Source organism: Falco biarmicus, chromosome 9 (genome assembly GCF_023638135.1).
Source record: "Falco biarmicus isolate bFalBia1 chromosome 9, bFalBia1.pri, whole genome shotgun sequence".
Taxonomy (NCBI): domain Eukaryota; kingdom Metazoa; phylum Chordata; class Aves; order Falconiformes; family Falconidae; genus Falco; species Falco biarmicus.
In genome coordinates, this window is record NC_079296.1 from 13647886 (window position 1) to 13659794 (window position 11909).

The 11909-nt window shown below is 46.3% G+C and overlaps 2 protein-coding genes across 2 annotated transcripts; one reads left to right on the forward strand and one right to left on the reverse strand.

Annotated features, from left to right (window-relative positions):
* Positions 1–4675, forward strand: LOC130154654 (golgin subfamily A member 2-like). The gene is made up of 5 exons (XM_056350902.1): positions 1–288; positions 836–894; positions 1144–1285; positions 2605–2712; positions 2811–4675. The coding sequence occupies exons 2-5, from the start codon at positions 851–853 to the stop codon at positions 2850–2852; spliced, it is 336 nt and encodes a 111-aa protein (XP_056206877.1). The 5' UTR covers positions 1–288; positions 836–850; the 3' UTR covers positions 2853–4675.
* A 3646-nt stretch (positions 4676–8321) lies between these two features.
* Positions 8322–11875, reverse strand: LOC130155063 (DNA repair protein SWI5 homolog). Its single transcript, XM_056351996.1, has 5 exons — positions 11841–11875; positions 11419–11709; positions 10688–10810; positions 9507–9601; positions 8322–9047 (listed from the first exon to the last, which is right to left on the reverse strand). The coding sequence occupies exons 1-5, from the start codon at positions 11873–11875 to the stop codon at positions 8983–8985; spliced, it is 609 nt and encodes a 202-aa protein (XP_056207971.1). The 3' UTR covers positions 8322–8982.
* Between the last annotated feature and the right edge of the window lie 34 nt (positions 11876–11909).

Genomic DNA, 11909 nt, shown 5'->3' on the forward strand with positions numbered 1-11909 from the left:
GCTTTACTGCCCAGAGCTGCTAGTGAACCACCTGTAGAGCCAGGGGTGGAACTAGGTCTACTGACTTACAAAGCTCTGTGCTGCCTTAAGAGCTTGTTGACAAAGCAGAAAGTGCTGTTCAGCCAGTTCCAAAAAGTTCTTTGTGGTCCAGCCTCAACTCACTCTGTTCTGACTTGTTCAGGAGAAGCCGAGAGCTTTGCTGCTCCTTTACGTTCATCTCGCCAAAGGGTATTGGAGCTGGAACGTACTTTGGCCTTCGTCTCTCTGCTGCAAAAACAGGCAGAGAAGGTAAGAGTCACCTCTGCTTATGCTTCGCCAGGAGCTCTGCCTTTGGCTATTTGCTTGTCAGTCCACTAATGCAAAGTCTGTAGTCCCTGCTCGGAGAAGAGGCAGAAAGTACCATTGTTAATTGTTAATTAACCTTGTAAAGCCCTGTATTCTCCATGGTCAAGGCAAATGTCATTCAGGTTTCTGTGACCACTAATCATATGGTCCAGTTGCTGTCTTCAGATCCGGCACCTTACTTCATTAGTCTTGCCAGCTCCACGCAACAGAAGCGCCACCGAGACCTTGTCTCAGGAGGGTCTCCATCAGGCACACACTTTAGTATTGATATTAATCCAGAAGTCTGCAGAAACGACCTCACGTTCAGTTAGTAGCATCGCGTTTGAAAAGGCTGAGCAGATTTATTCCTGGCAAATTCAGGAGGTTCTAAGCAAACCTGTCCTGAAGGATTTTGCCAAAGTTCTGATGCTTTCCACTTCAGCTGATGTGCTAAAGGTGAAGTATTTTGCTGAAGTCTGCAGCTGAATCAGTCATTTCTTTTTTTCTCCAGCATAACGAAGAGTTAATGAAGGAGCGAGAAGACCTGAAACAGGAGCTGTACAAACAGAGGTAGGTCCATTTACTGCTTGTTACTGCAGAGTAACACTGCTCTTCGCGGTAGAGCCACAAAACATCACAAGGGGCATGCACCACAGGTGGTGACTTGGGAGGCTGGATATTCAACTTAAAAAAAGTGACTGGCTGTGATGTTTCTGTGATTCTAACTGTTACAAATAGCTGGATTGTAAATATATGACATGTACTTGACCAGACCCATAGTACATACAGTGATGCTGCTTTAATTTTGGTTTGTTTCAGCAAAAGTAGTGAGGAAATAAAGCAGCAGAATGCAGAGCTGTCAGAGAAGGTTCGCTGCCTGGTTTCCGAGATCTCAGCCAAGGAGTTGGATATGGAGGATTTGCGTAAGAAACTGGAAATGGCTGAACGGATGATCCAACAGGTGACCATACTGCTTCCAGGCTGTGAGGGTAGATCGCACTGACCGTTGTAAGACTTTGCTCCTGAGAGTGGGGGCAAGGCTTAACCCTTGTTCTGAAAGGAAGGCACAAAACCTCATCGAGGCATCCTCTTGGTCAAAGGCCTTCAGCGAGGCCTCTGAGGAACAGAAGGTCTGTTTGAAGGAGCTGGAGCAGTAGACTGAAAGCTGTTGTGACACTGGTCTGTGAAAAGAATGTTGTACAATATGAGAGGGTGACTGAACATACAGGGCGTGACAATACGATGACTTTTCCTGCTTTGTATCTGTTTGGCATTTTGGTTACGCAGCTGTCATGTGGTCTCACTGAGAAGCCAGTTGAATAGGGGTGGTGTTTGTACCCACCCTTGCAGAAGGTGAATTGGACAATGGTAACTCGAAGGTCAGCTGGGGAAAGTTAAGAGAAGCAGCCAGTTAGGAAGGGAATTCAGGAAGCCAGCTGTTAGCAGTTCAGAGAGCAAGCTTGTGTGAACCTGAGCCTGTGAGGGAAGAAACTGCTCTTTTGTTTATTTTTGGTTTTGTTTTTTTTTCTTCCTCCCCAGTCAGTGGCTTAAGTTACCCTTGAAATAAAGGCAGCTGCTCCTCTTCTGGGAAAAGTACTGTGTGCCAACTGACATGCTCCAGACATTGGCTTTAAATTCCTGATGTGTTTGACAACTTTTAAAATCACAAGCTTGTATACCATCTGATCTGGCTGTGTAATACAGACTCTGGAAATGCACAAAGTTTCTGAGCCAGATTTTTAAATTAAGAGAATAGGTTTTAATCAAACAAATAGTGAATATAAAATTGGTAGGGAGGAGCTGCCTAGTTCAGCCTGTTTTACAGGGCTAAAATCCAAGCTTTTTCATTTTAATCTCCTTCTCCCTCTCCTTTTTTTTCTTTTTCATTGAACATCACCGTGTGTTGGAGCACTTTAAGGTTGCAACATGGATCATGTGGCAGGATGCTATCAGGGGAAAGGCTATGCAGAAGTGGCATGTTAACATTTTGCCATAACTTTTTGTTTTTTCTTGGCAGTTCTCAAGTCAGGCAGGGAGTCTGGATGCAAAGCAGCAGTTGCAGGTGGCACTGGAGAAGGCAGGCCTGTTAACCCAGGTTGCTCAGGGGTTGTACGAAATGACATCCACATCTTAATGTCTGTGGAGAGACTTGTGTGGCAGAAGAATGCAGCCTGAGCTTTGCGTTGACACTGGTTTCTTCAGGCTTTATCCCTGAAGCAGTCACTGCCAAATTTATTTAGCCAATGTGATTTTTTTTGTGTTTTATTTTGTTTTGAACAGCTCTCGGAGTCAGTTCACCAGCTCCAGGCAGAAAGAGATCAGTATGTAGAGAAACTGAAGGAGGAGCAGAGCATTTGGCAGCAGCAGGTGCAGCAGCTCTCTGAACAGGTAACACCAGGGGCAGCATCACAGCTGCTTTAGACAAACACAGGCAGGAGTGAATGCACCATGAACATTGTTTTAACTTTTATTGTGTGGCCTTGCAGGTCCATGCAATGGCAGACAAGAAGGAGGAGCATATGGCCTGAGGAGATGATGACGTGGACTCCTGAGTTCGACCAGAAGACCTTTTATTAGTCCAGAACCCACGCTTATAATATCCTCGTTTGCTGTTCACGCGCCCCATACTAAAGTATCGTTGGTTCACACAAGTCTTGGCTACATAGAATTGGTTAATTACTAAGCTGCAAATGCACTGAACCTCTTGCATTTTTTTTCTCTCTTCTTTCTTATCTCTGTGAGTTTCATGTTCTCAGCCAGCCGCCGAGATGTGGCATCGCGCATCCGCTCTGGCCTTGCTTCATATCGCGTCTTCCTTCCAGGCGTTCAGCCAACCTTATCTTACTTTCTCTCTTCTTTAGCCTTCAAGGCCCTTCACAGGCATCGTGGCCTCCAGCACTGGACATAAAGCTCTCTACACTTCCCCCGTCTTTATTTTGAACAGAAACAACATTAGAGGTTAAACTACTTTTGAATCATAGATCTTACACAGTTCAGCGTACAGGGAATAATGGTCAATATAAGTACAATTAGCAATAACAGTATTCCTCTGCGAGTTGTAAACTCCTGCAACCATCTGGTGGTTCCCCAAGACTTGAAAAGATTCCGCAACCAATCTCCCAATAGTTCATGCTGTGAGCCCTGTGACATGTCCTTCAATTTTTGTAACTGAGTGTGAATCGATGCGGAATGGCCCGGAAGGTTCATACAACACATTCCTTAGTGCTGTGCACTATAGGCTACTGCAGAGGAACGAAGCTGGGTTAATTAGCATTGATAATATACAGCCGTGGGCTGGCTTCAGGGGCGGTGGGTTGGCTGGTGTAGACAAGGTGCAGCTGTGGCTGGTTCTGTGAAGCGGTTGGGCAGCCGAGGAAGAGAGGGCAGCCAAGGAAGAGAGGGGAGGAAGAAGCAGAGAGGGTGAGTGTGCCCTGGATGAGTCAAGACGAGACGAGAAGGCAGCAGAGGGACTGCCATGAAAAGTGTGGTGGTAAAAGACCTTGTTGCAGCTGGCTAGTTTGGAGAGTGCTGTGGCAGGCTACTCGCTGCTGTTCACTTAGCTTCTACAGGTGAGATCACATTCCTCCTTTCTTTCTGTCTCATCCTGGTTTCTTCTCATACTCCCTCAAAGTTATTTGGCTCTTTGCTGCAGGTTCTCAGCTGCACATTATCAATGTCAAAACAACCCACTGTCTCTGTTCTCTACAATTCACCCCTGTTTGTGGTTTGTGGTTTTGTTTCTTTGTTGGTTTTTATTTTGTAAAAGGTTGCTTTACCATGTTATGGAATTTTCATTCCTTTTTCTTTTGTTTTCTGTCTCATTACTTAATTACCAATTTTGGCCTTATTTTATGTGTACATTTGTACATTTCAATCAGGTTCACAAAATGTTAAAGTTGTTATCGGTGCATTTCATACAGAGGTCAACATACAGGTTTATGATTATTTACAAGAACATGCAGTAAGCTATGGAAATTGTATGAAAATATTTTTCAGAAACTTCTAATCAAATAAATGAGCATGAGAAATTGTGTTTAACTTGTAAATTCTACGTATAAGCTGTTAAGAAACATTTTCTATCCTAAAATGAATAGATAAAACCTACTTAAAAGCTCTTGAAATCTTGCCCTTGGGCGAGTGTTCCGCTGTGCCTCCATTCTAAAGCATGGAAGTGGAAATTGTGTGGAGCAAAGTTTTACTTTAAATAACTGCTCAACTGTTATTGCTGCTGTTCAAAGAACCTGAAAGCATACAGTGAAGACTTGGAACTAAACAAACATCTGAGTGGACACCTCTAGATTGTTACTGGAATTAAATGCAGAAGTTAACTATAAAAGTTTCTCAAAATGTTCTGGATGCTTTGTGTTGGTTGTTTATAGATAGATATATAAAACTATACACAAACAGGGAAATAAAAAAAAAGCTTAAAAAAATAGGGAAAGATAATCGTATACAGTTATTTATAGCTTAGTCACCTTTTTTTTTTGAAAAAAATTGTAGATAAACTATTACCTGAACATGCAGTACATCCACAACTCTGAATTAATACCGGTTTTGTAGTGTGATATAGTCCTGTATGAACCATAAATCAACTACGTGTTAAATCACTCTTCTCCATCGCTGTTGTCACTATCTTTGAGCTTCGTAACAATGCCTAGGTCGCTATCCTTTAGCTTAGGGAACTTAACCAGGTGAAAATGCAAGCATCTATTTCTAAGACAAATTTGCAGAATGCAGTTTAGCCACAAGTCACTTTATGGAGAGATACTATGTTGTATGGCGTATAATCTATGAGAAGTGAGAAAATGGTGTTCCTGAAAGAGAACACTTCTCTAGATCGTTACTTTGGAACGGGTTTTGCACCTGCTATACTGCAAGAATCCCCTAAGCAGTGATGTATCTTTGTGGACTTTGAGATATCTGTGTGATTAGGTTTAAGCTTAACACGCAAACTGATTTCAAGTACAACTCTAGGCACAAGCGTGGGAAAGAGCATGCTGTCGGGACACAATCTTTCTCGCTTACAAGGTATCAAATGGTACGTTACTCAAGTTAAAGTCTAACTTCTATGACAACTTCATTTTCACCAAAGGAGCTGCAGTTAAGTACACAAACTAATGCAGCTCAACTGAAGTTTCACCACTGCGACGGAGTACAGAATACTTTTCCCACCGACCTTAAAGGTTGCGGTGGTGGTGATGAAGGGGTGACAGATACTTGACTTTTAACCCAAAACAAATTTTCAGCTGTGTTAAATTCACCTGTACACAAAGAACATGTTATTCCTTCTGAGGCAACAGCTGAGGATTTGAACAGTCTGTTTTCACCTTGAGCTGTTCCCAATGTAGAGGTTATGAAAAAAAGAAATAATTCAAAAGGTATTCTGTCAGTGTGCTGATGCAGTTGTTTCTTAAATTCTGGTCACGCTGAAATAGAGTTATGTTCTAGCATTCATATATAGGTAGCACTCCATTACAACTTATGAACAAAATTCAGAAGTTCATCTTATCTCAAATCTCTTGGAATTCGATTAGGTTGCAATCTTATTAAAGTCACTTTTTTTCTTCTTTTTTTTCTTTTTGTTCTTTTTTTCTTTTTTTTCTTTTTCTTTTTTTTCTTTTTTTTTTTTGTTCTTTTTTTTTCTTTTTTTTTTTCTTTTCTCTTTTTGCAACCGGAGACACTTTACCATAACAGAGAAGCCCATATTTACATCTCTGAGCCCGGACACAAAACGCAGCTGCACATACCACCAGGCTCAGGGCAGAAATCATTCACGCAGTTACATAGCTATGTACCACTACATGCATGCGGACACCTATTTGTCACTAGATAAGCATGTTCATCTTTCCTCCTCTCCTTCACAATACCTAGCTGTTCTCTCATCTCGTTAGGTCAGCCATTCCCCATTTTCCTCTCCTGTATCTCTCTTCAGACGTTCTCTATCCTCCTCTTTTTTGCTTGTGAATTGTGGCAAGGCAAAGGTTGTGTGTAGCTGGGTGCCCATGACCTGATTTGTGTCACAATCAACTAAACGCTGAATACAGGACAAAAAGGCATGGGAGACAGAAGGCAAACATCAATATGGTGGTTAAGGTGATTATAATAACAAGCCAGGAAAAAAAAAAGAAATAGTATTGTAGTATTACTTTCTTTAGCAAGGTAGCAGCCTTATTTATGAAGCACGTGAAGAGCGTGCACTGTTCTTACAGAAGAGATTAGAGAAGCAAAAATGTGTTACGCTGCATTCCAGAACTCAACCTGAGAGTTACAGTCTGCTGTGAGTTCTGGGTTATAACCATTTGACACGTGTTGGGGTTGCGACTGTGCAAGGGCTGCGATGCCCATTTGCAATTTTCATTGGCATTATCACAGCTAGTTGTTTTGAAAGCAACCCTTGAGCTTCCTCATGCTCGACTTGTTGCAAAATATTCTGAAGCCGATCAATAAAGTTAGTCTATGACTCTCTAGGACCCTGCAAGACCGTGGCGAACGACGCACTAGAGGCTCGCCCAGACTCCCATATGCCCCTATCCGGACTGCCTTCATAGCCATCTCCTCCGTCTGCAAATAGCTGTCCCTGGGATGCCTTGCCTGAGTCACAGGATCGGTCAGCACAATTATTTTCTCCAGCCAACGGCTCACAGTTCACAGCAATTCCCCGATTAAGCTTTTCAATCGAGGCCACTACACATAGCTCGCAAAAATCAGATAACCGCATCATGCACTGCGTCGGCGTGCGTACAACACAAAGCGATGACTTCCAATAATCACGTGGTGTGAGTGTATAAGGCTCTGCCATCGCTTCAAGAAGGGAATAGCAAATGTACTATGAATTCCCCCCTTCCCGCACGGCTTTAACAGCCTCGTATTGCACAGGCTGCCACTCTGCAGGTTGATTTGGCTGACAAAATAGTGAACGTGCCATGGCGCCTCCCAAATGCCCTCGCTTAAGCGCTTCCCGCCTGCATTCCTGCCACTGATCCCTCAGACCCCCTTTCACCCTCCCCGAAAATACAGCCAGTGCATCAGGGGGAGGAGGAAAAAGGTCTAGCTCCTCTTCCGGATCTATAGGACCTGAGTCAAAAGGTTTATCGGTGTCAATGGAATCATTGTCTGAGTTGTCCTGTTCCCGCGCTTGGTCCTGTGCTGTGAGGGTCGCTGCAATCAGTGACAGGAGCTCTGGGGGCAGAGGAGGTGTGGACGGAATCGCCATCGCTGACGGTGTGTTGAGAAGAGCCGCACTGTCGGGGGGATTTACAGCCTCCCCCGGTTTAGCACTGTTAGTCGAATTAGCCCACACTTGGCAAAGAGAAGTCAGAATTTGCCACCAAGGCGCTAAACACATGCCTGCCACGGAGTCCTCCTCCACGGCAGCATCACACAATCGCCTGCTGACCGCTTGCCAGGCAGGAATTTTCCAGGTGCCATCAGGTGGAAAGTCCAGCACTTTGTCACGGATCCATTCTAGCAGAGTCACTAGCTGCGGACCCATCATCACGTTCTCTAATAAAGTCTGTGTAAAAGGAGAATATAGTGCGTTTTGCATGACAAGTTTTCCGTAGCTCCTTAATCATTTCCCAGTGAAATGCCTGATATTGGCCTGGGTGTCTATCTTGTAATATCATGGGAAACGTGTGCGCTCCCTCTTTCATGCTTTCCAAGTGCACTCTCCTCCACTCCTCTGTAATCCGTCTGCCGATATCATTTTCATCATCGCTACTGCTTCCCTTATTACCGCTCTGCCGCACCACTCGCTTCTTCCTTACTTTTGACTGTTCCTTTTTTAGCCGCAAAAACGAAATGTGCTGCTCCAGTTCCTCCAGGCTGTAGCCTCTGTAGCAGTCAAGGCAATTCGGCACCTACCCCTTACTGGGTAGCGCTGCCACACCGTCACCATTGAGAGTCCTCAGAAAACATTTGACTAATAGATGTTACAGTTGTCTCAGAATAGAGGTTAAGAATTTGCTCCCAGGTTCATGCACTGTTTTATAGGCTCTTAAATAAGCGAATTACTGAGAAATGCGACAGCTGCTTTATTCAGACAGGACAGTTCAATACAACTTCACCTTTTGCCATTTACCACAGAAATGATACAGAACCTCTAGCTACCCGAGCAGTTAAGTACAAAAATGCAGAATACCCAGACTCACCCAGATGTGATCATAAAACAAAACCAACCCCCAAGCCACCACAACTTCAGCCTTCTTCCCTTGCTGCTTCTGAGGGTTTTTTCTTTTCTTTCAAAGCAGCTATTACATTGCACGTTTGCATGCCCTCGCTTCCTCTATTATTCAGTAACCAAACAGCCCCTGGATGTTGGAGAGAAGCAAGGTCTCCACAGGAAGAGTCTTCACATCAACCTGAATTACGGCCTTTCCAAGAAACGAAAAAAAAAATAAAATACTGTCCCATCAGACAGGAGACAAAATTATCCAAAGTCCTACATCCCTTTCCCACAAGCAGGACACAGTTGACAGATTCAACAGCTTTCGCGTTGTAAAGCTTCTCAGAAATAAGGCAGCTAATCCACACGCTGTTGCAATTCTACACACACGCTTCTGAGGCCACCTTCTGTCAGCTCTGAACCAATACCACACCAAAACGTCACGGCCCAGTAAGTGTCATTTTTGCAGGACGGGGCAGTCTTCAGGTTCAATACTAGTCGCTAAGCTCCAGATCGTATTCAGGGTAGAGCTGCTTTGTAGTAACCCCTCGGATAACAGCTGGAAAAGAAAGACCGCTATTTTCATTACAGAAATATCAGACCAGTCAGAAAAGTTGTGTTTTCCTCCCAGTAGCCCCTAACTATCTCACAGAACCTCCTATAGCTAAGGAACCAACCTAAGGTTTTGCAGCTGTGCTCTCTGCTTGTCTCAACACTTTTTTAAAGTATATGAAGTGCAAAACTGACAAAAATTAGTAAGACTTAACACATTTTGGCCGTACATAACACAGACTAAAATAGCAGTAAATGACAATTCTTTCGCATGTTCGGTTCTAAACACATCCTGTGAAAATAACGACAGAAGTGTTTGTGCTTGCACAGGTGGCTGGGCAATGAAAGCCCTAGAATTCAAGAATCTTTAAAACAAGCTCTGCCTTCATGGCATAGTACCTTCTCTCTCTCTGTCTACATGAAAACATTGACTGAGTTGTTCATCAACACTTTTCCCCTTCCTTACCCAGTTTGCCCAGCAGCGTCTGTCCAGCATCTTTAATATCATTGTACTCATGGAGCAGAGAAATGCGCTGCTCCAATTCCTCCAGGCTGTAGCCTCTGTAGCAATAAAAGCAGAAAAGGTCAAAAATGCCGCACAGCGAGTGTTGCCCCTACTGACCGACCGAGCACAGCAAGGAGATTTGAGACGCTCAAGCCTGGCACTATCTAAAGCAGAATCCGAAGGCAGCAAGTACAGTTGCTGCAAGTCATCAACACGAAAGCTACAAATGAGCAGACCCTCATTTTGAGTTGGTTTTTTTTTGCCACATCGACTTACAAAAAAACCCCAACCCACCTGAATTCTCAGAATCAAGTAGAAACAGGAATAGGCTGTGGTGAGCTCAATTTATATCTATATCTCTAATCTGTAGCTAGTGAAAAAAAAATGTAAGGTGGTAAAGCAAAAAAGCTTTGGGAACAGCCTTTGTTGCTCTGCCATTTCCATTCTCTGTACTACACGTGACCTTAGAAAATAACACTCCTTTGCAACAAATAACCCACAGAGATACCCTCTCTTTAAAAACCAAGCAGCAACTTTATCTCAAAAGAGCTGCTAATAAGCAGCTGCCACAGTAGGTCATAAGAAACCACAGTAAAGCAGTTGCGCTACCCTGTAAGCGGCACCCGCCTCTTTCCAGGCCCTTTGCTTGCCTGGGAAACACCTCTGCTTCTTGAACACCAACGTTTAACCCACTCGCTTCAGACAGGAAAGAAATAAACCCTTGATCAGGATGGAACAAACAAGGAAACGGTTTTATCTGGGGCTAAACCGGGCAGGTCATACAAGCCACAATCTCAGTTTTAATTCTCACATGAGCAAGGCCTTCTGGTAGCATGATGTGTCATAGCATCATTCATTCCCAGTTTGCAGGTAATTGCCTCAGCAACACCTGGGGTAAAGTTAAAATCCTCCTATCCGAGCTCCTAGTAAAACCTGGGTTTGCTTTACCAAATAAAGTGGAAAGAGTTCTCTCTTAACGGGTCGCATAAATCAAGACAACGCTGTAACCAGTGTTGCACAACACCATGATAAAAACGGTGGCCTAGGAGGATGGCTTTTAGCTCTAGCCCTAGACCATTTTTCTTTTTTAAACAAAAATAATTGAGGCATCACAGCGGACACTGAGCTCGCCAAGGACATACTCAGACAATAATTGTGCAGTTTCCTGGTCTAGAGCAAGGTCTTTCTGTTTCAGCTCTTTGATTTCATACTGCAGGGCTTCTTGGCTGGTTCCATTAGGTTGGCAGGACGCGGGAGGGGGGAATCTGTAGAGCAGAGAGAACACATTTCACGCCACCTCTGCCCAGGGGAAGATGCTGCAGTGCTGGGGGGCACTAATCAGAAAATACGCTGATGTGTCAGTGGATAAAAGTGGATAAAAGAGGAGAAAAAAAAGGAAAAGCGCGTCTCCTGGGCAGGGAGGGGGGGAGCTCAGGTAAAATATTGATGGGTTTCTGTAACGTTAGCCCGCCCCCCATCATATTCTTCGGCATTTTGTAGATTTACAGCGTCAGGTGAAAATAAAAACGTAAACCCCACCACTTCGGTGTTCAGAGGCGCTGCCAGGAGGAGGCAGCGCCGGGGGGCGAGGCCGGCAGCTCCCCCCCAAGAAAACACACCCCCGGCCGTGCCGTGCCGTGCCGTGCCGACGGGGCAGGCCACAGACGGCGGCCGGGGCAGCCCTGGAGCAGGGCCCGCTCCCCTCAGCCCGCGCAGGGCCTCACCGGGGACCTGAAGCCGGCCGCGGCGCTCCGCCGGCCGCCACCGGAGGCCCTGGCAGAGCAGAGCGGCGCCGCGTCAGGGGCCGGGCCGCGCCGCCTCAGCGCAGGCACGGCCCGCGGCGGGGACAGGGCAGCGGGGACACGGCTCCTACCTCCTGGGCCCGGGCCGCGGCGGGGCGGGCGGCCTCGCTGGACCCGCGCTCGACGGGACCCGCTCGGCCAGGGCTGCCGCCTCCCGCCGGGCCGGCCGGGTGCGCGCGGGGCCGGCCGGGAGCGGCAGGCGCGGGCGCGCCGCGGGGCACGCTGGGAAGTGGAGTCTCCCAGCGACAGGGCCCACTGTGCCGTCAGCGCCGGGGAACAAACGTCTCCGGGAAGCTGCAGGTGAGCTCTGGGTGGGGCACGCCGGGCAGCCAGGTGTCACCCGAGCAGCGGGCAGTGCGGGCTGTCACCCGAGCAGCGGGCGGTGCGGGCTGTCACCCGAGCAGCGGGCGGTGCGGGCTCCAACATGGGGAGCAGGCACTGCAAGGTGGCACCTGCTCCTGAAGTCACTGCAGAAAAAGCTGAGCTTCCGGGCCCGGCCACGAGCCCCGGCCGGTAGAGCCCGGCCATGAACCACAGCCCGGCGCCCTGCCGGAGCGGGCGG